Here is a 23,749-nt window from a genome sequence, read left to right as displayed (position 1 = left end):
TCTCGCCAAACCACAGAACAGTGGGCAGAATCTCCACCTGTGACCTTGGGGCGGGTTGTGGCCGTCCAACTTGGGAGTATGCTTTTTCCTTGACATAAAGATGAATAAACATAGGTGTGATGCTTTGGTAGCTACTTAGCATTAATATCTATTAATTATCACAACATCACATTATCAGAATTGCTTTAGAACAGTAGGCTGTGAGGCTGTGTTCTGGCTGATGGGTGGTGGCCTGCTTTGTTGCAAGACATGTTGTTATTATCCTGGCATGGAAGATTTTGGTTTCTCAGAGAGGAGGCCTACTTCTGTATTCTCTTGGGGATAATTCATTCGTGCAAAACTTCATGTAGCAAAGGAGCCCAAATGATGGCTACAGAACAGAGCAGTTGCTGCTGTACAGAGAACACCAGGTTGCAGAAATGATAGCAAGGTGTGCTTGATTGAGGGGAGCATCACAGCAACCGGTCTGGCTCTGAACAACATAGCTCTGCTCTCTGTCTCTCAAATGCTGTTAACTTCCTTTACCTGTGTGAGGAACTATAATCCACTGAAGGATTTGAAAATGGAGTCTTCCTCAAGCTTTGGGCTTTGAAGCCTAGGTTTTGGGGCTACAGTTGCTTGAAGTTCAGCATCAGGCCCTAAAATTCCTCTCTGAGGACGCGGGGAGATCTCTGAGCTGTTTGGCACTGATGGTGTCTTTTCATAGAATCATAGAATGTGTTGGGTTGGAAGGGACCTCTAAAGGCCATCTAGTCCAACCCCCTGCAGTGAGCAGGGACATCTGCAACTAGATCAGGTTGCTCAGAGCCTCATCCAGCCTGGCCTTGAATGTCTCCAGGGATGGGGCCTCCACCACCTCTCTGGGCAACCTGGGCCAGTGTCTCACCACCCTCAGTGTAAAGAACTTCTTCCTAATGTCTGATCTAAACCTGCCCTGCTCTAGTTTAAACCATTGCCCCTCATCCTATTGCTACAGGCCCTTGCAAACAGCCCCTCTCCAGCTTTCTTGTAGGCCCCCTTCAGGTACTGGAAGGGGCTCTAAGGTCTCCCTGGAGCCTTCTCTTCTCCAGGCTGAACACCCCCAACTCTCTCAGCCTGTCCTTATAGCAGAGGGGCTCCAGCCCTCGGATCATCTTTGTGGCCCTCCTCTGAAACCGCTCCAACAGGTCCATGTCCTTCTTGTGCTGAGGGCTCCAGAGCTGGACACAGTACTCCAGGTGGGGTCTCAGGAGAACAGAGTAGAGGGGGAGAATCACTTCTCTGGATCTGCTGGCCACGGTTCTTTTGATGCGGCCCAGAATGCGATTGGCCTTCTGGGTTGTGAGTGCACATTGCCGGCTCATGTCCAGCTTTTCATCCACAAGTACCCCCAAGTTCTTTCCTGCAGGGCTGCTCTCCATCCCTTCACACTCCAGCCTGTATTGATAATGAGGATTGTCCCAACCCAAGTGCAGGACCTTGCACTTGGCCTTGTTGAACTTCATGAGGTTTGCTTGAGCCTACCTCTCTAGCTCGTCCAGGTCTCCCTCTGGATGGCATCCCATCCCTCTGGCCTGTTGACCGCACCACTCAGCTTGGTATTTTCAAATGGAGACATACTGTGTTAGCTCTTTCTTTGTGCAGGTGATGCCTGTTGCGGACAACAAACTGACTCTCTTCTTCAGTGCAAGTAACTTTATGTAGAAAGTTTAATCATGTTGTGATCATGTATGTTGAGAAAGAATTAAGTTCTTCCTAAGAAAAACCCCTCCTAATTGCAAGTTAATTGTAGTGATTGCTAAGTTAGCAACCGGTTAATCTTGCTTACTGTAGATGCTGTGTTTTGCAAGAGATGGCAAAAACATCAGGTATGTCTTGGCTGGGGCAAAGGACTAATGTAAAGAGCACGCCACAGTTTTTCAGAATGTGTTGTGTACTTCTTTTTTGTCCTTCTGTCATATCAGATCCATTTTAGCTTTGCTTTGCTTTGGGTTTTTGTTTTTCTTGCCAGTAACGATGATTTTGTCGATTTCCTTATTGAAGAACCCAGACCTGCATTCTAGGGACATCGTGCCTGTGGGCTGACATGGGTGCCTGCCCTCTGCCAGCACGGGCTGCCACTTAGGTGAGAGGCTGATTAAAAGCAGATTTGCACTGTTACGCACGTTTATAAAAGCCAAGATTCACTAACCAGTGGAGTGCCCGCTGAAATCCAACACTGAGCTAAGAGCTCTCCGGGTGAAAAGGGAATGCTGATTGCAGTCTAGTAGGAAAACTCTTCAGGTACAGAACATCCTCCAAGGTTCGTAATGATTACAAATCTGAGTTAGGCCTCAGAGATGCCAGACCTTTTGTTTCTTCCTTCTTGGATATATCTTTTTTTATCTCGTTCCAGTGTAGCTGCTGCCTTTTGTTAGCAGCATCACCATTGCCAGCTGCTGGCAGGATTTTGCAATGTTTGTTCTGCTGTGTTCCCTGATGTTTTCCCTGTGGCTTTTCACCCTGTCCCTGCTGTTTCACTGGTTTTCAGTTGGGTTTTTTTTTCCTGCAGAAGGAGTTACCAGCAGTTAGAAACACATATTTTGATTCACAATCACAATTAACCACTTCATCTAACTATCATCTTCATGAAGGCAACAAACTGCAAGGCTTTTTTATGAAGAAGAGAGTATAATTACCCAGCTGATCTCCATGTTACAAAGACAAAAGGTGAGCCTCTTAGTCCTGCAGGCTTGCTTCCTTCCTGGGATGTCACCTGAACAAAAGAGGGGACTGATGGCTATGTACTTTGCCTTTTTTTTTTTTTTTTTTTTCCCAAGACAGGTTATGTATCTGCTACTTTCTGTCACAAACCATGACAAATAACAACAAACTATGACAACCAACAGCAAGAGCAGCAAAGTTCATTTCCAGCTGTTTACTGTGCAGGGAAATGCAAGTCAGCATTTATGATAAAGCATTTGTTGGGAGATTGTTGGAACAAAGTGCCAGAACTTTCTCCCCTCTGCTGCCAAGGGTCATCAGCCCTTCCTTACCTTCTGATGTTCTGAGCTTTCTCTGTTTGTGCTTCTTATCTCAGTTGCTTTGTTTATGCTGTTTGTTGGTTTACTAAAAACACCAGTGCACTCAATTTTGGTACGAAACAGACAAGAGAAAGATGACCATGGCTATAAAAGCTCTTGTTGTATTATTCAAGGCGTGAAGCTTTGCAAATAAGGTGTGAGCCGTGCTGTCTTTTCACTGAGCTTCTGCTTGACCACAGGGTTTCTGAGCATTGGAGGCTTCGAGGAGCAGGGGCTCCACAGCCCTGCAGCAGTGAGAAGAGACCCTGGATGCTCCTGAGGCAGCAGGGTATGTGGTGGGTACGGCACCACTTCTACTCAAGCACTGTGCAAGTTGTGACACAGGTGCTGGTGCTGCCAGTCGTGTCCCTGGCACCCTTTAGCCTGTCACTGAGCGTTCAACAGTGAGGTCAGCAAAAGCCATTTGAGTTGAGAAGCATCAGCGTGCTTTGCAGTGCTGCTCTTGATCGTGGGTCTGCAGGGGCTCTGGTTTGTGTAACCCCTCAAAGCCATCAACCCAACTGAAGAAAGGTACTCCCCATCGGAAGCACCTGAATCACAGAATGGTTTGGGTTGGAAGGGACCTTAAAGATCATCCAGTTCCAACCCCCTGCCCTGGGCAGGGACACCTCCCACCAGCCCAGGTTGCTCCAAGCCCCGTCCAGCCTGGCCTTGAACCCCTCCAGGGATGGGGCAGCCACAGCTTCTCTGGGCAACCTGGGCCAGGGGCTCACCACCCTCACAGCAAAGAATTTCTTCCTAATATCTCAGCTAAATCTCCCTTCTTTCAGTTTAAAACCATTCCCCCTTGCCCTATGGCTCCCCTCCCTGATCCAGAGTCCCTCCCCAGCTTTCCTGGAGCCCCTTTAGGGACTGGCAGGGGCTCTAAGGTCTCCCCGGAGCCTTCTCTTCTCCAGGCTGAACCCCCCCAGCTCTCTCAGCCTGTCCTCCCAGCAGAGGGGCTCCAGCCCTCCCAGCATCTCCGGGGCCTCCTCTGGCCCCGCTCCAACAGCTCCGTGTCCTTCTGCTGTTGGTGCCCCAGAGCTGGAGGCAGCACTGCAGGGAGGGTCTCAGGCATCTTGTTGGAGAGCACTGGAGCAGTTCTGTGTGGCAAAATGGTGTTCCCTGAGCACCTGAAAAAAGATGTTGAGAAAACCAACAGACAAAACAAACAAATCAGCAAAAAGGTGTTTTTTCTCTGGCTAGCGGTTTGTCTCTTTTCCTTCTGAGGTATCGCACGGGCCTGTGAAGAACTTCCTTGCTCTTCACTTGAGTCAGAGGAGCCAAGAGAGGGCAGGGAAATGGCACCCTTCCCTGTGGCTGCTCTGCCGTCACAAAGCGCTTGCAGGCAGCCTCTCTGCGTGTCTGGGGAATTTTTTTTATGTCTTTGTTTATTTCCCTGGCAGGAAGCTGTGTCTCGGGACCGCGTGACAGCTCCGCCTCTCGCTCTCATGGCCCTCAGCACGCTGGGCTGGCAGCAGCGCGGCAGAGCCGGCCAGCGCCCGGCTAGGGATCAAGGCTGGGAGCAGGAGGCTGGAAGGTGGCGATGGAGGCCATTCGGGGAGCTGTGGGGGGACCCCAGCTGCTGCACTTAGGGGCTGGGGTCATCACTCTGCTGATGACGGTTGTGGCCATCTGCTCCCTGTCCTCGCTGAGAGATTACTGGAGGCTGTGGTGGGTGATGAAGCCGATCCCGGGTGTCAGCCCCTGCCTTCCTGTGCTGGGAAATGCTCTACTCTTGGAGCGGGATGGACAAGGTAAGGGCAGCTCACGCCGTAGCCCTGCTGTGAGGTCCCCGCGCTGCGTGGGTCTTTGCTGGAGGAGCCAGCGCTGGTGAAGTGCTTGGGTGGTCGAGCTGTGGCTGACCCGGGGGGGTTGTAGGGTGTGCCATCGCCTTTAGGTCTCTCCGGGGCTGAGGGGAGCTGCGTGTGAAGTGGGCAGTGGAGGGGAAAGGAGAGAAACTGCATAAACGCGGGGTCACTACCGGTCAGAGGTTCAATCCGACAGAGCTGGAGGTTCAATCTGACAGTGGCTTCCAGGTGGTGATGCTGGACTTGGACCTGTTGCCAGTTGTTGGCGAGGTGGAGCGGGAGCGCTGTGGAATGTGTTTCTGCGGCAGGGCGGCGTGCTGGGTGCTCTGGCGGGAAACGCCGTGTCACAACAGAGACTACTGCGTCCCCGTGGCTGTTAGCTGCCATCCAAACACAGCTCCTAGCTTGCGCAGGAAAAATATTTCTTTAAACACTTATCTTCCCACAACTGAGCATGTGCCAGGGACTTCCACATGCTGAGTTGCTGGGTGATTTTCAGAATTAGCTGTGCCTTGGATTTATGCATTAGACGCAAAAGACTCATAGAATCGTTTTGGTTGGAAGAGAACTTTAAGACCATCAAGTCCAACCATTAACACAGCACTGCCAGGTTCACCACAAAACCACATCCATCAGCAACACACCTACGTGTCTTTTAAATACCTCCAGGGATGGTGACTCCTCCACTTCCCTGGGCAGCCTGTTCCAATGCTTGACAACCCTTTCGGTGTAGAAATTTTTCCTATATACGCAATCTAAACCTCCCTGGTGCAACCTGAGCCTGTTTCCTCTTGTCCTATCACCTGTTCCTTGGGAGAAGAGACCGACCCCCCCTGGCTACCCCCTCCTTTCAGGGAGCTGCAGAGAGCGAGAAGGTCTCCCCTCAGCCTCCTCTTCTCCAGGCTGAACACCCCCAGCTCCCTCAGCCGCTCCTCACCAGACTGGTGCTCCAGACCCCTCACCAGCTCCATTGCCCTTCTCTGGACACACTCCAGCCCCTCAATGTCCCTCCTGTAGTGAGGGGTCCAAAACTGGCCACAGCACTCGAGGTGGGGCCTCACCAGTGCCGAGTACAGGGGGACCATCACTGCCCCAATCCTGCTGGCCACACCATTCCTGATACAAGCCAGGATGCTGTTGGTCTTCTTGGCCACCTGGGCACACTGCTGGCTCATATTCAGGCAGCAGTCAACCAGCACCCCCAGGTCCTTTTCTGCCAGGCAGCTCTCCAGCCGCTCTGCCCCAAGCCCGTAGTGTTCATGGGGTTGTTGTGACCCAAGTGCAGGACCCGGCACTTGGCCTTGTTGAACCTCGTGCCGTTTCTGATTATTAGCAGTACGACCCTCAAAAGCAACCCTTTCTGTCCTCGCATGGATCAATGGTACCTTTTTTTTGCTAGGTACTTGAGAGCGCACTAGTACGCTACACATTCCCTTTCTGTTTGGTACTTGGTTTTGCATAGGAGCACATTTCTTGAGGAGTCTGTGATGTGAAAGCGGCTCTGGCTGTGCTATCGGTTGACCAGCAGACTCTTCTGGGTGTGGTTGTGTTGCCTGTGTACAGCTCTCCGCACATGCATTCCTGGCTGTGTGGCCAGGAGAGAGAGCAACTGGGTCACAGGAGCGTGGTGAAGCCAAGGACCAGTACAGCACAGGCATGCACATTGCCTAGTGCTGACACATGCTGAGACATGGTCAGCATGCTCTTCACCAGGGTACGCGCTGGCATCTTTCCTCTGGACCCAACCCCGTATCTAAATACAGATATGAGAGATCTTTCTTTGGTGGAAGCGAGGGCAAGCAGCTTTCCCTGAAGTTGACTTTGGGAAAGCAGTAGCAGTTTCATAGTCAGGGTGTGCGTATGAGCCTCTCTAAGAGATCGATCTTCTTTTTCTTTTCTTTTTTTTCTTCTTCTTAGTTATTCTTAAAAAACAAAACAAAAGAAAACAAAACAGAACAGAAAGCAATTTGATGGAGGCCCTTGTTGTTCTGTGGAGTCTCTAACCCCTTTGTTAGCAGGAGTCACGTAGCCTCCATGCTTTAGTTAAGTCCATGACCATCCGTCTTTGTTCATGTTAATTTACATAAAAATGAGTGGTTTGTGGTTTATAAACTTTTTAATGAAAAATGTGACAATTTAATTAAAAATGGGTTTTTTTTGTGGCTGCCCCGTCCCTGGAGGGGTTCAAGGCCAGGCTGGACGGGGCTTGGAGCAACCTGGTCTGGTGGGAGGTGTCCCTGCCCAGGGCAGGGGGTTGGAACTGGATGATCTTTAAGGTCCCTTCCAACCTAAACCCTTCTGTGTTTCTATAAAAAAAAGAATAGTTTTTTAAAAAAAGGATAAGGTTTTATAGCAGGAAGAAAAATGACTTGTCATCTAATCGTGATTTTACTTACTGACACCGATCACAGAAAATTGTGATATTTTAATCGTGGTGATGGTAGGAAAAAAAAATTTTAAAAAATAGCAAAATAATTTGAGACTCTTAAGCCTTTTGGGTGAGGTGTCATTAGAACTTTGCCGGAGACTAGGTAATGCTGTAGTTTGGTATCTATTATGAAACTAGGTTATTTTCCTTTTTTTTTTTTTTTCCCTTTGATTTGGAGACCTTTGAATTTTCAACTCTGCAGAGCCGTTGGAGGGAGTAATTTATTGTTTAATCTGGTTTCCCAAAGGGCAAAGGCATGTTTAATCCGTGAATATCCTGATAGCGGCCACCTCCTCTAGAATTGCAGAATGAACCTGATTGCCCTCTGTGATGTGATAGCTGGATCTGTGAGCTTAATTTAGTTCAGCGAGGTCTCTGATGCCCTCTCCCATGCTTCCTGTATAGCCAAACTGACAAGATGTGGACTGGGTAAGTGGATAATAACGTGGGTGGAGAATTGGCGGGGTTGCTGAGCTCACTGGTATGAAGTCCACCTGGCAGCTGCACAACCGTGGTATCTCTCAGGTGGTCCCTGGCATAAGCGATCCTATGAGTCTTTGTGCTCTTAGAGATGGGGACAGCCGAATTGCCAAATCCACGGTGGCCCTGTAAGCGGTGACTTACCCTTCAGTAAGGACAAGAGCGGAGTTTAATCCTGGAGCAGCCAGCTGTCAAAAGCTCCTGCTAGAATGGCAAACCATGACTGATAGTTAGGGCTGCAAGACAGTGAGATGTTTTAAGCACCTTGGGTAAGATGTCATTTGTTTGCAGACAAACAATAATGGTGTAAGGGCTCCGAGGATTCTCTTCAGGAGTCCAGCTATCAGAAACTAGGTGTTTCAAATGATGCTGGGTCCCGCGCAGTGCTCTGCCATTACCGTGCACCACATCACTTGTGTAGCACCACAAATGTAGTACCTGCAGTGAGGTCTCAGACGGGAAAAGGCCTGATGCTCTACTTGGAAAGTAAAGAAGCATCTTGATATAGCATTTTGGCTAGCGTCAGGTAAGCCAAAACATAAGCATAGCCTTGGCAAAGTTTGATTTGGCTCTAATTGTTACAGAGAGCATCGCAATGCAGAAGGCCCAGGCTGCAGTGCTTTGAGACTGCTTAAATCAAAGTGCCTTATCCACAGCTAGGAGGGGTTTCTCCAGAACAGAGTGCTTTCAAGAGTACAGCCGTAAAGAAATGCTCCTGCAGTACAGCTAATAGATAGGTGCAAAATATGCTGCTTGGGCACAGGAGCAAGATAAAACTACAACAAAAGCAGATTTACAGGGCGTATGGTGAAAAAGAGTCCATTACAGAATCTTGCTTATTCAGCAAAACCCTCTTTAAAAAAAAAAATTCTAATCTGCTTTTTTTTTTATTCTAGGTTTTTTTAGACAACTACAAATTTATGTTGAACAGTTCAGGAGTTGGCCATTGTTCAAACTTTGGCTAGGACCGTTACCTATCACGATTTTGTATCACCCTGACAGTGTGGAGGTGAGTGTACTTGTCTCCTGCCTATTCTACTGTCGCGCAAAGCAGCAGCCAACGTGTTGCTTTCTATTCCCTTAGTGTAATTTTTGCAAAAAAGGGCTCGGACCGGTTTTACTTGAGATTGTCTTCTGAACCAGTGCTAAAGAAAGGCTGAAAGTGGAAGAATATAAAAAGCCTAGTCTTGGGGGGGGAAATACTGAAGATGGCCAGCAAATGAAAACACTGACTCAGTATGTTTTATACAAAGAAGCATCTCCTTCAGCTTTGTTTTCACATGTGTGAAAACTTCTACTGCCAAGATCAGAACGGACAAGCAGATCACAGAATCACAGACTGGCAGGGGTTGGAAGGGACCTCTGGAGATCATCTAGTCCAGCCCCCTGCCAGAGTAGGGTCACCCAGAGCAGGTGGCACAGGAACGCGTCCAGGCGGGTTTGGCATGTCTCCAGAGACGGAGACTCCACCACCTTAGAAGATGGGACCACTGAGATAGAACATTATGAAATGCAGATTGCAATGCTTGTGTCTGGCTGGCTTCTGCATTGGAAGTTGGTGGGTCTGTCTTGGTGCAATGAAATGTAGCCTGTGAGGTTTGCTACTGACAATGATCCTTGAACGGGGATGACAGAGTTGTTTCTTTGTTGGGGTGCTTATTGAAGAGATGGTGGTACTTGTGAGTTTGGTTAAGGCTGGAAACAGTTTGGTTTTCTCTGAGCTCTGCCTGTGATGTTGTAACACAGATTTTTCTTTTTCAGGAAGATAAGGGGAGTGGGAGTATTGAGTATTTCACTGTTTCTCAGGATTGGGGTATTTACTGCAAGGCTTGAAGGTGTGAACTCGATGTTTCCCCTGTGTACCAGCTTGTATTGAAATATTGTGCATTTTACTGAGGCTCGGGGCATTTTTGTGGAGGAACCGAGGTTGTGTGAAGTGATCTCAGCTGAAAAAAAATCTCTCTCCATCTAACGAGGGATGTTTTTTCCTCTCCTTTCATTTTTCTGGCAGGTTATTCTGAACAGTTCGAAACACATAGAAAAATCGTACCTGTACCATTTCCTGCATCCATGGCTGGGCACTGGACTTCTGACGAGGTACGGTGGAATGCAGGTGCATTGCTGTCTTTTTGAAATTGGCAGGGCATGTGACAGGAAGGGGGCTTGGCGGCAGGAACGCTGCGTGTATCGCTGGACAGAGATGTAGATAATAGCTGTAGAAGCCTTATTCCTTGTGGTGGTCTTGGTTGCTCTTTAGCAGCTAATGTTCGGTAAAAATCTTTTGGCATTATTTGTTTCTTGGCAAATTTGGCCCTTGTTACTTTTTTGCCCAGAGGCTTGAAATGAACGTGAGTTTTGGGAAGTTGTAGCCTGTGGCAAGTGGTGTCTTTTAGTCTGCAGTGCTACATGCTGGATGTTTTGAATGCTGTGATGTGTGTCGAGTGCTCGGCCTGGGGCAGTACTGTGACTGCGTGCATCACTTACCTCAGCTGGGTATCACAAACCAGTTAGGATGGGCCTGAGGTTGGTGATGCTTTGGGGTGGGGTGGGAGAGAATCTATGCCCTGTCCTTCATTTCCCTCATGAAGCGGAGGCTTGTAAGAAGTGAGCCTGGTCAAAAGCATGGGTCAGGAGTGGAGAGAAGGAGGAGCAGTGATACAAGGGTTTGGTGTCCTCTGGTCATCAGAGGGTCAAGAAAGGTTTGGTCTGGGTGATGCAGTTATTCAAGAGTTGAAGCAAAGCATACGTGGGTTGGTTTGGGTGCCTTTGTGCCTCTTCTGGGTGTGTGCGAGAAGGTCAAGGTCCTCGTGTTAGCAGTGGAGCTTTGTTGCCTGTTTGGAGCCCTCAGAGGTGAACTCCTTGTGCTTTGTGATGGGACCATGGCATCGTAAAAGCCAGCTGTGATCACGTGGTGTGGGAGGTGCAAGTTTATGGGAGAGGACGAGGAATGCCTTTTATCCTGCGTTTTGTTCATGGCCCTTAAGAATGCAGTGATCAGTAGCAAAGTGCAGAGAGCTGAGGTCTATGGGTGCCAGGCATGGTGTATCCTCACTGTTAGTTTTCTTCCTTACTGGTTGTTTTGTTTCCAGTAGGTTTTTAGAGGTGTTTTGACTTCCTTGTGCTTGCAAAAACATAATGCAGGAGAATGTTCCAGTCTTTGCTGATTAGGGGTGGTTGTGGTAGCCAGCAAGCAGATAAGGTGGCCTGAGGAGTGCTGCAATAGCAGGTTAAGAGAAGTGGTTCGATGGCTTACCCTGTAAGCAGAGCTGCCAGTTGTGTCCCCGTGGGGCATGTGATTCAGAAAAAGCGAACAGGAACCCCCAGGAAGCTGGTGTCACCCGCTGTGGCTCTGCGCGCTTTCACTGAGGTGTGGGAGGTGGTTCCCTGTCTCCAAGGAAGTACTTTATTGCCAGACCTCGAGGCAGTAATTTGTGTAATGTCTGCGGACCCTAGTTCTCCGCAATGCTCACTTGGATTGCCACGAAGGCAAGCATGGGTGGTGATTCACAGAGACAATGTGATGACTTCAGGCCTTGATGCTGAATAGCTGGTTTGTCCTATAGATGGCTTCTGCTCCGTCCCTCTGGGGCTGTGCACTGAGCAACTATGAGGCTGCGTTGCCTGAAGGCTTGTTGGCAGCTCCTTTTGTTGAGAGCAGCTATAGAAATGGTGACCTGTGCTTTGGAGAGAGCTGGAGCAAGAAATATTTCCATTTTGCTCCTTCTGGGGAGTGCTACGGAGAGGTTGAAGAGTCATCTACAGCGTGTCCATCGGTGAAGGTGTTCCAGGCGGTAGTTTTCACTGGGTACTTCCTGTAATGGTGAGGGTTTTATTTTTGACTTGGAGTTTTTAACCCTTTCATCTCCCTGTTAATTTTGCAGCACTGGAGACAAGTGGCGGTCACGGAGGAAGATGATAACTCCCACGTTCCACTTTGCAATCTTAACTGACTTTCTAGAGGTTATGAATGAGCAAGGAGGTATTTTGTTGGAGAAACTTGAGAAGCATGTTGACAAGGAACCATTTGATATCTTTCTAGACGTTACTCTGTGTGCCCTTGATATCATTTGCGGTAAGTTCTCTTCAGTTATTGTGGTGGGGCTGTGAGTGATGCAGAGGCTCATGAGTGCAGCTGGGCAGTGTTGTGTGAGGAGGCAGTTGAAGATCAATGTCCCCGCATATTGTGTGAATGCATTTCCATCCTCCCAAGGCCATCCTTTCTCCTAGGGATGCACGCCATTGTGTGCATCTGAGGTGAGTTTGTGGGATGGGCAGGGCAGAGGTATCAGTGAGAAGTGAGGTTGTGTTGAGGAACAGGGTTCCTGGGCTTGGAAATGTAAAGCGAGCTCATCAGCTGGGAAGGGGTGTGTGTATTTACCCGTCAAAGGGAGGGCGAGGTGACAGTCAGAGCCTGCGAGCAGTGGTAACTTATTGTGTACAGGGACTCTGCATCTCGCTTAGCACTCGTGAACTGTTGGTGATTTCCTCCTCCTAGAAACGGCGATGGGCAGGAATGTGGGCGCTCAGGAGAATAAGGATTCTGAGTACGTTCGTGCTATTTACAGGTAAATGGATGTTTTCCTTGGCTGCTTTGTAGTTGGGCTGGAGTTGATGCTGCTGGTGTCAGGAGTTCATCTGCTGTGAGCCAGGAGAGAGGAGCAGGGGGGTCACAGGTGGAGGCAGAAAGCCAAGAAGGCAGGAAAAACATTGATGCGTTTTCTGATATGAGTATATGCAATGGGAGGCTGAGGCTTTGAAGAGGGTGTCGGCTGCCATTTAGTTAATCCATTGCTGCAGGAGGTTAAAAACAAGTATGGAGCTGCGGCATTTCCGATCAGTATGACTGGCAGAATTGGGAGGGTGCTGGTTTAGGCAGCCTGTTAAAGCTGAGGCGCTGCTGCTCGGCAGCTGAGGGCAGTTTTTACACCATTCAAGTGGTATGCGACTATCCACTGTGTTAGGAAAAGCGTGGCTTATATTCCTACCGCACTGGTGCGTCAGCCTGGGTGAGATGTAGCTGCTTGTGGCGTCCCACCCCTAGCCTTTGGCAGGGTGTGTTGAGACAGGTGTGTTATAAAAGGGGGGTGGAATTAGAGGGTTTGATTGTCATCGATTCCTTGGCCATTCCCAAATGGTACCACAAGTGGGCTCAAAGTTGGTCTGAATGTAATAAGTACTCCTCAAAGTCTATTTCTGCAGCCAAAAGCATGTGCAAGAGCTGAAAAACAATGAAAATCATCCCTTTCAAAACTAATCCAGTTGTATTTGAGCATATTTGAAGTCTCATAATCTTTATTTCAAATACTTTTTGTGAGCCGTCTGGCATGTATGGTATCTGGATATGGTATCGGGATAGTGAAGTAGGAATGTAATACTTTTAGAGTGATGTTTGAGGTCACGGAGCAGATATTTTGGAGCCCTGACAGGAGTAGTCTTTTTGGGTTATACATAACTTTTCAGCATGGAACATGCTTTACAGATGTGGGGTGGGACTGGACTGGATGACTTAATATGTCTGTTTCAAGAGGATTCCCACCAAATAAGAGTGCGCTCTCCTTCTCAGGGATCAGTGCTTAAAGATATAAATCATGGTGATGGGGGGACAGGTCACAGAAATTTTGAGATGGTTTGAAATCAGGAAACAAATATGAACGGCCTGCTCTTCATACAAATGGGTTTAAACCCACACAGAATGTTAAGTTCCATTTCATTGGACGAGGTAGAACTTTGTTTTTTGCTCTTGAAAGTGTGCTGTAAATTTATTTTTTTTGTCAAGCAATGTTACATGATGTAATTGTTGTGCCCTTAGGATGAGTGAGCTCATCCAGCAGCGACAGAAGAGCCCTTGGCTTTGGCCTAATCTTCTTTATATGCTGTTCAAGGAAGGAAGAGAGCATGAGAGGAACCTCAAGATCCTTCACAATTTTACAGATACAGTATACATTCTTTTTTTTATTCTTATTTTTAAATGATACATTCTAGTTGTTGGAGCAAAGTCTTGCACTCAGTAGAGAGCTTCCAAATGGGGGTGAAGTTCAGCCCCCTTGGTATACATCTATGAAGAAGAGAACTATCTCTCTGTTGGGATGCCAAGGAATTCCCTGAAAAGAAGACAACAGCTTGCTTCTCTGCCAGGAGCTCTGTTGTACTCAAGCAAGGCATTATACTACTGCAAAGGATGAATAGGATTTACAGATCCTTGACAACTGAAACAAACAATAGGAATTCATTGCACTCTTGTTCTGCCCCAGGTGCTCCACATCTGAATCACCTGCAACAGCTCAATGCCAAGTTGTAGAAACCATTGAGCGCACGTCACTGACTTGGTGTAAAGTGCAGTGTTCTCTCACCAAGTTAGACTGTGCAAGTAACACCCCTTTTTCTCACCAAATAGTTCCCACGCCGTTCTTGCCAATGGTTGCCCTCCCAAATCTACTGTTAGGATGTTACCAGACAGGCTGCTTTCCCTGCAATAGGCGTGTGTATCCCATGATGTCATCGTATCAACAATGCAAAGGAAAGAATCTCTGAACTTTCATGACAGTATAACGAGCCACATTGACTCTGCGTTGTTTTTAAGAAGTTCGTGTTTTGCTTCCTTTTATTGGGAATTGCAGGAGTGAGGCATGAGAGAGGCTATTAAAGGGACCTAAGGTAACATTTACTCTCTTGCCATGCTGGGCTGGTGCACCGAGTCTAAGAAGCCAAATCTTAGAAGTCAGCAAAGGAACAGGAAATAATAATATCACCCAGTGTAGGTGCTGACAGAAAGCACTGAGACAAAAGCTGGCTCAATATGTGTTTTTACATGTGTATGTTCAGTGAGGGAAACAGTGTTGTGTGTGTAGAACTGTTTGGGTTCCCCCCCCCCCCCCCCCTTTAGTGCTTCCTCTGAACAGAATTACATACTCTACAGCCTTTATTTCTAATTAATTTGTTGAGAGCAATACCAGTTTGTTGAAGGGTTCTGTTTTGCTGTTATGGCAACAGTGGTGACAACAGGAAGTCTGTCTGTCACTGGGGCTGTGCTTTGACCTAAAAATGGGAAGGTCAACCATTGTTCTCATACTGAAGAAAATTTGGGAAGTTTTAGTATAGTGGTTCCAACCGTGCTATGTGTATTCCTGATGCGGCGTCGCAGGGTGCCCTGGCTTCTCTTCAATCTCCTGGGTTCCCCCGAGGTTGGAGATGTGATCCCTCCCTTAGTTATTGGACAGAGTAGAGAATATCTTCTTGGTGATCAGTCTGTTCAAATTGTGGTGATGTTTTTTGGTTTGCTGTTGTTGGCATTCATGATTGGCTTGTCCCAGGTATTCTGGGTGTGTTTACACTTCTTGATGATCAACAACTTCTTTGCATAGTTTGGCTATCTGTTTTCTTGATCACACAAAGGCTATTCAAGGTTCATTCTACTGCCTGGGACAAGAGGGCTTGGTCGTATTTCCCCTTCTAAGACAAAAAGCCAGTTAAAGTTCGTGAGCTAGTGCCGGCAGCTATGCTAACTAGCTCATGTAGACTGCTACACATGGATGTTGTTTTAATAAGTTGTGACGCACTTGTGTGATGTAGGCTGTGCGCATGTGCTACGTGCATCATATCTAATGTAACGATTCTAATCTCAGGTCATTGCAGAAAAAGCTGCAGAACTTGAAAAAACCAAGGAAACGAAGGGCCATGCCAATGGCAACTGTGGAGAAAGTGGCTCCAAAAAGAGACGGGCTTTCCTGGACATGATGCTGAATGCAACAGATGATGAAGGGAACAAATTGAGCTACAGGGACATTCGTGAGGAAGTGGATACTTTCATGTTTGAGGTACCCAAGGAACACTTTGTTTTGTTGCTTTTTGGGGGGTTGGTTTTGGTTTTGTTTTTTTCCCCAGAACCTGAGATTTACCATTTGCGGATAGTGATGACTCCTTTTCTTAGTTCAGGTGGTTGCTTTTACTATGAAGTTATTTTAACCCTGGAGGCCTAAGAGGAAATCTCTGTAGGATAGAAAATACTGAACGATAGAAACATTTGATCCAGAATCCTGTGCCCTGGCAAAATGTTGGGCAATACACATATAGCAGGCCCTGCCTATGTAAGCGGGCCCTGCTCATGAAAGCAGGTGAGTAATAAGGGCTTAATGGCTGACATGGGCCATGAGCTCTCAGCTCCTGTGACAAACCTCATTAAAGCTAAAGAGAGCACTAAATGTTTTCATTGTTTTGCATTAATTTTGTCAGCTGCCCTCATTTTGTTCCTTGTCACATTGTCTGTAACCTCCTGGTTCTGTCATCAACTATGCATTCGGGTACTGTCATTTTATGTCTGGTTCCCTGTCCAATTAAGGATCTAAACAAGACTTCCACAAGTTTTCCACACGCTTCCATTAGGTGGACCTCAGAAGAGCTTAATTCAGAGTATTATTACTGCTGTTCTAACCTAGAGAAACTCTCTTCCCATCTCATCATTCCTGTACTACTCCATAGCTGGATTTTGAAGAGGTGCAGCATCCTGAACTTCACAACAAATGCACCTCTTGAGTACCAAAATCCTTTGTTGGTCAAATTTTCCTTCTTCTGTTCCCTTCTTTTTTTTTTTTTTTTTTTTTTTTGATTCCCCTTCCCTTGTTTCCCTTCTTTTCCAAGTTTTTATCCGGTGCTGAGAACTGTAATAGCTGATCCCCTTCTCTTAGGAAACTAATAAGTATTCCCTCCTATGGCCACTGAACTGTGTCCCTACCCTTTTTTGGATAGTTTTGTAAAGGTTAGGGATTGTGTCCATTGTATGTCTCTTGTGGTAGTTGTTGGTCCCCCAGATGTTACGTTGTTGACTGGACAGTAACAAAAAGATGAATATACAGCTGTTTCATTGTGTAGATACTGATAGTTCATGCAGCTTCTGGGAGGCAGAGGAAAGGGATGTTTACTTCAGTTTTCTCAACACTTTTCCCTTTTGGTCAGTTTTCATGCACATGACAGAATCATGGGTCGTCTTATAACCTGATAATCAGCATGTTGGATAGAGTTCTTCACTCCTGATTTTTGTTTTTCTCACGGTCATGGGACTAATAAGTCTTACTTTCCACACTACCTGCACGCCTAAGTATTTAGGAAGCCTACTTGTGCACAGGAATAGTGTTGAAGTGAATGTCTTTGTAAATCTGGACCCCTAGGGCCATGATACAACAGCAGCTGCTATGAACTGGGTCCTGTACTTACTTGGACACAATCCTGAAGCCCAGAAGAAGGTTCACAGAGAACTGGATGAGGTGTTTGGTACGTTTCCATTCCCCCTTCATTGGGGTTGTGGTGATGGTTGCATTCGTGAGTGGGGATGTGGCACATTATAAGCCCAGATGTATGTAGAAGGGGAGGTAGGATCATGCCTTGTGGCCCTTCTGGAGCTTTCAATAGCTAGAGGTGATTGGGACAGGCTCTGGAAGTTCTGTAGAAGACTACAGCCAACCAAACATCTTTGGGTCAAGGCATACACATTCGATGTATGTGTCGCACCTTTTCCTATGTGGTCTCGGTGCATGATGAGAGTTCATGGAGGGAGCTAGGATGAGTTTATTTAACCAAAACTGGGAAGTTTTGGTCTTGCTCATCCACCTATTTGTTTTTGGACAGGCAACACCGAGCGTCCTGTTACAGTGGATGATTTGAAGAAGCTTCAATACCTTGAATGTGTTGTGAAAGAAGCCCTTCGGCTCTTCCCTTCAGTTCCACTGTTTGCCCGTACCTTGAGAGAGGATTGCTGTATTAGTAAGTAGTGTCCTGCGTTTGCCACTTCCTATCCTGCTAGCATCTCCTCAGGGGAGGTGTTTCCCAAGTAAAGGGCAGCATTGTTTTATTTTTAACTCTGCTGTGGTGTGTAGAAAGTCACTTATTTGCTGTTGTTTTGACCCTTCCTTTCCCTTTTTTCTTTAGGAGGATATCAAGTACCTAAAGGCGCAAGTGTTCTTGTCATAACTTATGCCCTGCACAGAGACCCTGAGATCTTCCCTGACCCAGATGAGTTCAGGCCTGAGCGATTCTTGCCTGAAAATTGTAAGGGAAGGCACCCGTACGCTTATGTGCCTTTCTCAGCTGGTCCCAGGAACTGCATTGGTAGGTAGCTGAAGACAAAGCCCGTGTGATGTGATAGTGCTGCTTTCGGTGCGGTGACTGTGGCAGCAGCGAGTGTATCAGAAATTGAAGTCTTGGTGTGCCTGCTGGTTGTGTCCCCTGCTGCCCAAAATTCCCAAAATTCTCTGCCCCCAAATTCTGGGCACTGTCTCCCTTGCAAGCCTTGTGCTTGAGCCGCCCCATTTCGCATTTTCCCAAGGTTTTCCTTTCTTCCCAGGGGCCAATACCATTCCGTAACTTGTTAGCTCTTCAAGTGCCACTGAGACACTTGGCGTTTATCAGCACTGAAAGTGGAGGTGTTATTGTTTATATTGTAGAACACATGAAAAGGCTGTTCCCTGCACTGATCTTAAGCGCAGATGGGGAACGTTCAGCAATTGCTCTGCCATTTACAAGAGCGGGAACTAAAACTTCTTCGGGGGTTTTGGTTTTGTTTGCTTTCTTTTTCGGGGAGTGGCGTTGGATTTTTTGGTTTGTTTTTAATTTGTCTCAGTGGGAATAGGTGCCCTTCCCATAAGAGCAGCAGACTAGGTCTTCCCATGTTCCAAAGAGGAATCTCTTTTAATATTACACGTCTAGCTAGTTCCTGGGTGTACAGGAACATGTGCAGGAGAGGTGGTTCATTAATGTCATTGCAGAAATACATCGCTGTGTGCATCTGTACAGACATCCATCTGTGCATTACGCAGAGGGGAGCACAGAAAAAGTTTTGAGCGCTGGGTTTCGTGTCCTGTTATAGAATCATAGAATTGTTGAGGTTGGAAGGGACCTTTAAGATCATCGAGTCCAACCTTTAGCCTACCCTGACAAGAGCCACTTCTAAACCATGTCCCTCAGTGCCCCATCTACCCTTTTTTTAAACACCTCCAGAGATGGTGAATCCACCACCTCCCTGGGCAGCCTATTCCAATGTTTAATAACCCTTTCAGTGAAAAAATGTCTCCTAATATCTAATCTAAACTTCCCCTGACGTAAATGTTCCCATTTTCAGTTTCGTTTGAGTGAACTGCCTGGATTGTGACAGTTGGTTTGGATTCCCTCCTATTTCCCTGCTATCCCCTTTCCTCCTCCACCTTTCTCTGAAATGTAAATTGAACTTTGTCCTCCATGCTAGAAAATCATCAGTGTGTGAGATGTTTAGGGTTCTTTGAAGGACAGTCGGTCTGTTGTTGTGTTGCAGTTGTATCTCCTTTGCTCCTCTCTGCATATATGGAACAGTGGGATTTGCCTCTCCTCACAGTTCCTGAGCTGCATCTTCTTCTGCACTGGTCTGTCACCCATCCCCCCCGCCTAGTCATAGAATCATAGAATGGGTAGAGTTGGAAGGGACCTTGAAGTCCATCTATTTCCATCCCCCTGCTGTGGGCAGGGACACCTCCCACCAGACCAGGCTGCTCAACCATCCAAGAGACGCGACAAGTGTTGACCGTTCCCTCTTTGCTGTTTGAGTCCTGTGGACTGTGGGAAGGAGGGCGTGCTGGGGATCGTCCCAGGAAGGCCAGAGTTGCCATGCAGAGAAAAGTGCTAGTTTCAGCAGTATCCACACGACCTCGATTTTGGCCTAAAGCAGATGCACAGTCCTTGCTGTCCTGTGTTCCTAGGGGTATCGCTGTGAGCATGCAAGTGCAGCAACTGTTGATGCACTTGACGTTAACATCTTTTTTTCCGCTGCCCTGTAATTCGTAGGTCAGCGCTTTGCACAAATGGAGGAGAAGACTCTTCTAGCCCTCATCCTGCGGCGTTTTTGGGTGGAATCATGTCAAAAGCTGGAAGAGCTTGGTATAACTGGAGAACTGATTCTTCGTCCAAGTAATGGCATCTGGGTTAAGCTGAAGAGGAGGCCAAACGCTGGGCCGGAATGAAAGGAAATTCAAGATTTTATTTTTCCAAAAACTTCCGAGCTATTTAGGCTGAGATACGTTTTTAAATCGGATATTTTGATTGCAGTCCAGCAATTCATTGAACCTAAAGTTTTTACTGATTGTTTCATTAAAGAAGATATTGTAATAGCCCTAAGTTGCTCTGCTTTTCTAGTACATGCGAACTTCATGTTCATCTTTGAAGTGCAAGTTTTAAACATCAAATCTTAGTGCCTTATCTACTTGGATGAAACTATTCTATTGCAACAGTGCAAAACCCCCTTAAATTATGGTAGTAACAACAGTAATGCCTGTGATGGAGTCATCTGCTTATATTTCATAGCATTTGCGAGGTAACTGATAGTCTCAAATCTTTGTATCGTTTTCAGGTTTCTTTGGTTCTGGAAGGTACAAGTGATCAATTCTTCCACTTGGCACAATTTTTATTTTTTTTTCCTGTGTCGGTGATGACTGCATCTATGAAGACAAAGCAAAAATCTCTGATAGTTTCACTCCTCCTTTGTGAGCATTTACAGTAGTTCTTAAGTAGTGGGTGTGGTGAATTATTTTTTAGCAAAGTGTACCATAAGCATGAATCTGTATAATCATACCATCAACTAGATAGTGCGCAAATCACACGCAGGATTTCATGATGACAGTAACACTGTATTGTTGCCAATATTGAGAATAAACTTCTACTGTGCCTCAATATGGAATGAAATCATATCTGTAAAAGTTACATGCCTGGGTGCAGGTAAATTACTGATGGATAATGATTTCTTACCGTCAGTTCCTCCGGGGTGATCAATCGACTAGATTTTATTGTGTTAGTCAAAGCCGAAACCATGAGCCAGTCTGCTCATTGCCTTCTGGAGTCCTGAAGGCAGCACAGAGAATTTCTTGCTGATTGATGTTAAAGAGGAATTACAGTGATGGAACGATGTGCCTGTGAAAGTTTCTGACTGTTTTTACCTTCAGGACAGGTCAAAATCTGCACCGAGCCGCGCAGCGGGAGAACAGGCTCTCCATGGCTTTTGTAGGCACTGGAGAAAAAGCTGGTGCTACACCAAGCAGAGGTCCTCTAGCTGGTCTGCCCTTTATTTCTGCCCTGTGCTTTGGCGTTTCTTTTGGCTGGTGTGCGTTACCCCAGCGTGACCCCTGGTGCTGCAAAAGGAGGGTGCGCGCCGATAACCACACCTCTCTCTCTACCTCCTGATGGAGTGGTTGCTCTTGCCACCGTGGCTGGTGGGGGTCGAAGGCGTGCTGTCGCCTTTAGGTCGTTCTGGGGCTGTGGGTGACCTGCAGAGGGGGACTGGGTGAGAAGCTGGAGTTCAGACCTGACGTGGCTGATACATGGATTGCTCCACCTCTAACGATTAATGTGTTACAGAGCAAGAAAGGAGGTAATTTGCCCTTATGGGTTTTGTCAGCCTTTACAGATTGTATTTTCCTTGTGCCCTTTTAACAGCACTTAGTGGTTTAATACCTGGGATACCGCTGTGCTTTGTAGAACACCAGAATAGAGAGAATATAATTCCTATGTTTTCCAAGTAAATGAGAGGTTTCCTTGAACCTGACGAATTCTTTATATTCTGATAAACCTAGGTTTTTCCATTTTCTGAGGATCTTATAAAAAGAAAGGGTTTAACTGCCTAGTTTACATAAATGAAATCACAGCCCTTGACAAATCGTTTATTGGAATTGCTACCTTTCTTTTTCCATTAAGAAAACAAAAGTCATGTTACAATGATAATGTGGTTACATTCTTCAGCCTTCATTTTCAAAGACAGGTTTCATTGCTGGATGATAACAAGAATTTAAATTTCCAGGGCTGATTGTAAAAATTGTTTTCTTTCTAATGAGATAACTTTCGAGACAACTTCTTGCGTTAATAAACATAAAACAAATGACACGTGTTTTCCAAAGAGACTCTGAGTTAAGGAATTATTTAATGCTTCTGGGTAATTGGTAACGGGAGCTTTGTGGGTATACAAGATTTGCATCCAGAATACGTTTTCTCAGAACCTTCGGTATGTAGCTCAAACCTGGAGAGGTACCTTGTGTTTTGTTAAACTATATCCTTAAACTGAGGACATTCGACACAAATGAAAACTAACGTTAATTCCTTTTATTCTGTGGGATCTATTTTGTAGCAACAGTTTTTAAAATTGACCAAGCTACAACAGTTCTCTCCATAAGGAGATAATTTTTGGGACATCTGTCTACAACGGTATTTTTGGTTGTGCTTTGGTTTTCTTCCATGCTCTTGTCATATAATGGGATGTCAAGTAAATTGTAATTTTTTTGCAGTCTCTGATGGGAAGAATAAAAATAATTGAGACAAAACCTGGATAAAACTGTAATGAGGAACTCACTATTAAAAGTGCATGGGCTCAAATGCTGGCACAGGGTTACCGAAGTAGAAAATCCCTATTTATATTAATATGCACATAGTATCTTTGCCAGGATGAGCACTGATGTGTAATCCTGTAGTCTTTGTGTACAGAGTTGTTCTGAAAAAGTGGTGACCTGTCTTTTGTTGTGAAAACTGGTTCTGAAGCAAGGTGTGTCTGCTAAGGAAATAAATAGAGGAAATCAGTAGTGAAAGAACAGGAACTTTGTGCCTGCAGGGTAGATATTAGATACGTTGTGTTGAGTGTATGCTTTTACTAAGCTGAGTCATGTGGCATGTAATTCTTGGTTACAGTCAGCAACAACACGTGTTTTTTGTTTGGGTTTTTTTTAATTTCTTTTTTTAACCCTGTAGGACTTGGGAATGCACCGCAGCCTTGCCAGGTTTCCTGATAAAGTAATGGGACAATAAAATATCGTGTAATAAAAACTGCGTGTGCGTAGTAGCTGTTTGTGATCTTTTTCTGATGGCTAGGGATCTGCTGATGCTTAGATCTGAAGGTAGTGGCTGAACTCTAAACCCAAATATTACACCTAGGTAGGGTCACCTCCATGATGCTAATCATGGGGCGGTGCTGGCTCTGTTGGTGGAATACGACTGTTAGGAGTTGACAGCCTTGTATCCTACAAAGAGCCCTTTTGTACGGTGACAGGAAGGGCACAGTGGCCTACTGGGATGACAGCGAAAGAGTGCGTGAGTGCTTCTGCTTCGTGGTTTATGGCTGTTATGAAGAAAATTGACAGCAAGCCCTCTGTGACCTCTTGGGTAGTGGTTCTTCAAAGCGTCTCCAGAGGCGCTAGAGGTTTCCAGCCACCTTGACACAAAATGCTTTCTGGTCTCTGAAAACCTCATGTTTGGGACACGTGCAGGAGGTGGACTAGCGGTGGCTACCTAGACATCTGCCTGCCTTCCTGGATTTAATCCTCATGCTGCAAAAGACAAACACCCACGTATGGATGTTTGTAGACTCCCTCATACAGGGTCCTGTCATGGACATCTCACTGATACTCCTCTTCCAACAGGGACAAGACTCAAAGAGCCTTTGGAGAATCCCACTCCACCTTCTTTCCTAAAAGCGGTATTGGTGTCACCCCTTGGCAAGCCTCCCAGTATAGTACTACCGCAGTTCATAGTCAGGTCATATTTGGAAGATGATCTTCATAAATTGCATGGATTAAAAACTATAACTCACTTTCTAAAAAAAAAAAAAAAAAAAGACATTTAAAAAATCTTCTTTGATTCTTCTGAAAATGGGAGTTCTCTGGTAAATATAACTCCATCTTTTCCTTGACAAATGGACTTTTATGATCCATGCCTGTAGTGTAGCTTGTGGAGATGAAGTGTCCTTTGGAAATGTAAATTATTTTGATAGAAGAGAGGCAGTCAATTAGCAAAATTGTGTGCCCAAACTTGCAGACCTGGCTACAGGCTAGTACTTCAGGTGCACATATAACTTCCCCAGGAGATACTGTTCGATGATGACCAGGCCCTGTAAATCTTGGCCAATGGCAAAGTCACTGGGACCCTTTAATAGACTGAAATGTTCTGTCTTCTCTAATGTTTACCAAAAAGCAGCATCAGGTGTTTTAGCTGCAAGCAGT

General features: G+C 46.2%; 1 protein-coding gene across 2 annotated transcripts; it reads left to right on the top strand.

Moving 5' to 3' along the window:
- Window positions 1-1,708: 1,708 nt before the first annotated feature.
- On the top strand, window positions 1,709-20,444 carry CYP4V2 (cytochrome P450 family 4 subfamily V member 2). 2 transcript variants are annotated; one of them, XM_074588235.1, is made up of 12 exons: window positions 1,709-2,688; window positions 4,448-4,798; window positions 8,657-8,769; window positions 9,772-9,857; window positions 11,642-11,832; window positions 12,256-12,325; window positions 13,570-13,696; window positions 15,383-15,574; window positions 16,922-17,024; window positions 17,379-17,513; window positions 17,679-17,858; window positions 19,563-20,444. In XM_074588235.1, the coding sequence occupies exons 2-12, from the start codon at window positions 4,588-4,590 to the stop codon at window positions 19,736-19,738; spliced, it is 1,584 nt and encodes a 527-aa protein (XP_074444336.1). In that variant the 5' UTR covers window positions 1,709-2,688; window positions 4,448-4,587; the 3' UTR covers window positions 19,739-20,444. The 2 variants fall into 2 exon arrangements, with proteins under 2 accessions (XP_074444336.1, XP_074444335.1); XM_074588234.1 differs by having other exon boundaries at window positions 1,709-3,330.
- The last annotated feature ends 3,305 nt before the right edge of the window (window positions 20,445-23,749 follow it).

The sequence above is a fragment of the Larus michahellis genome, chromosome 5, assembly GCF_964199755.1.
Source record: "Larus michahellis chromosome 5, bLarMic1.1, whole genome shotgun sequence".
NCBI classification, from domain to species: domain Eukaryota; kingdom Metazoa; phylum Chordata; class Aves; order Charadriiformes; family Laridae; genus Larus; species Larus michahellis.
Note: the sequence above shows the minus strand (reverse complement) of the source record. Positions and strands in the feature narration are given on the sequence as shown.

Excerpts from the sequence above, each read along its gene's own strand:
- CYP4V2 (XM_074588235.1), top strand. The coding sequence starts at position 4,588 with ATGGAGGCCATTCGGGGAGCTGTGGGGGGACCCCAGCTGCTGCACTTA. Across the intron at positions 15,575-16,921 it reads TGGATACTTTCATGTTTGAG|GGCCATGATACAACAGCAGC; the intron begins GTACCCAAGGAA and ends CTGGACCCCTAG. Across the intron at positions 17,025-17,378 it reads AGAACTGGATGAGGTGTTTG|GCAACACCGAGCGTCCTGTT; the intron begins GTACGTTTCCAT and ends GTTTTTGGACAG.